Source organism: Trypanosoma grayi (assembly GCF_000691245.1).
Source record: "Trypanosoma grayi strain ANR4 Tgr_901_V1, whole genome shotgun sequence".
Classification (NCBI taxonomy): Eukaryota; Euglenozoa; class Kinetoplastea; order Trypanosomatida; family Trypanosomatidae; genus Trypanosoma; species Trypanosoma grayi.
In genome coordinates this window covers 1-432 of record NW_008826520.1, presented here as the reverse complement: position 1 = coordinate 432, position 432 = coordinate 1, and the positions used below count along the sequence as shown (strand labels likewise).

General features: G+C 60.4%; 1 protein-coding gene across 1 annotated transcript; it reads right to left on the bottom strand.

The window, feature by feature from the left end:
• Nucleotides 1-73: 73 nt before the first annotated feature.
• On the bottom strand, nucleotides 74-406 carry DQ04_09011000 (putative intraflagellar transport protein IFT88; the record flags this gene model as incomplete). Its single annotated transcript, XM_009315778.1, has 1 exon — nucleotides 74-406. The coding sequence occupies one exon, from the start codon at nucleotides 404-406 to the stop codon at nucleotides 74-76; it is 333 nt and encodes a 110-aa protein (XP_009314053.1).
• Between the last annotated feature and the right edge of the window lie 26 nt (nucleotides 407-432).

Genomic DNA, 432 nt, shown 5'->3' with positions numbered 1-432 from the left:
CTCTCTCTCTCTCTCTCCCAGCGACACACACACACACACAGAGAGAGAGAGAGAGAAAGTGACTCCCCTCGACCTACAGTACACCTTTGCTCATCCACTCTAACTGCGCCTTCACGTCGTAGCAGACGATCGGCACGTACCCGCGGCCCTTACCAGCGTGAGTAAAGTAGTGCTCGCCGAGGGCAAAGCCGAGCGCGACGCGTGCCTGGTCCTCAAGGTCCTGGTTCCGCTGCTGACAGGCCGCCTGAAATGTGGCGCGGAAGTACTCTAACGCTTTCTCTTCTTCGCCATTGCTCTTGCACGCCTGGCCAAGTTGCATTGTGGCATGGCAGACGCCCTCCATGTCGCCCGTTGATTGAGAGAGCCTCAGGGCGCGCTGTAGCGACGCCATCGCCTCTGCGCCCATGTGCATGCGCTCCTGCAGCCCCGCCA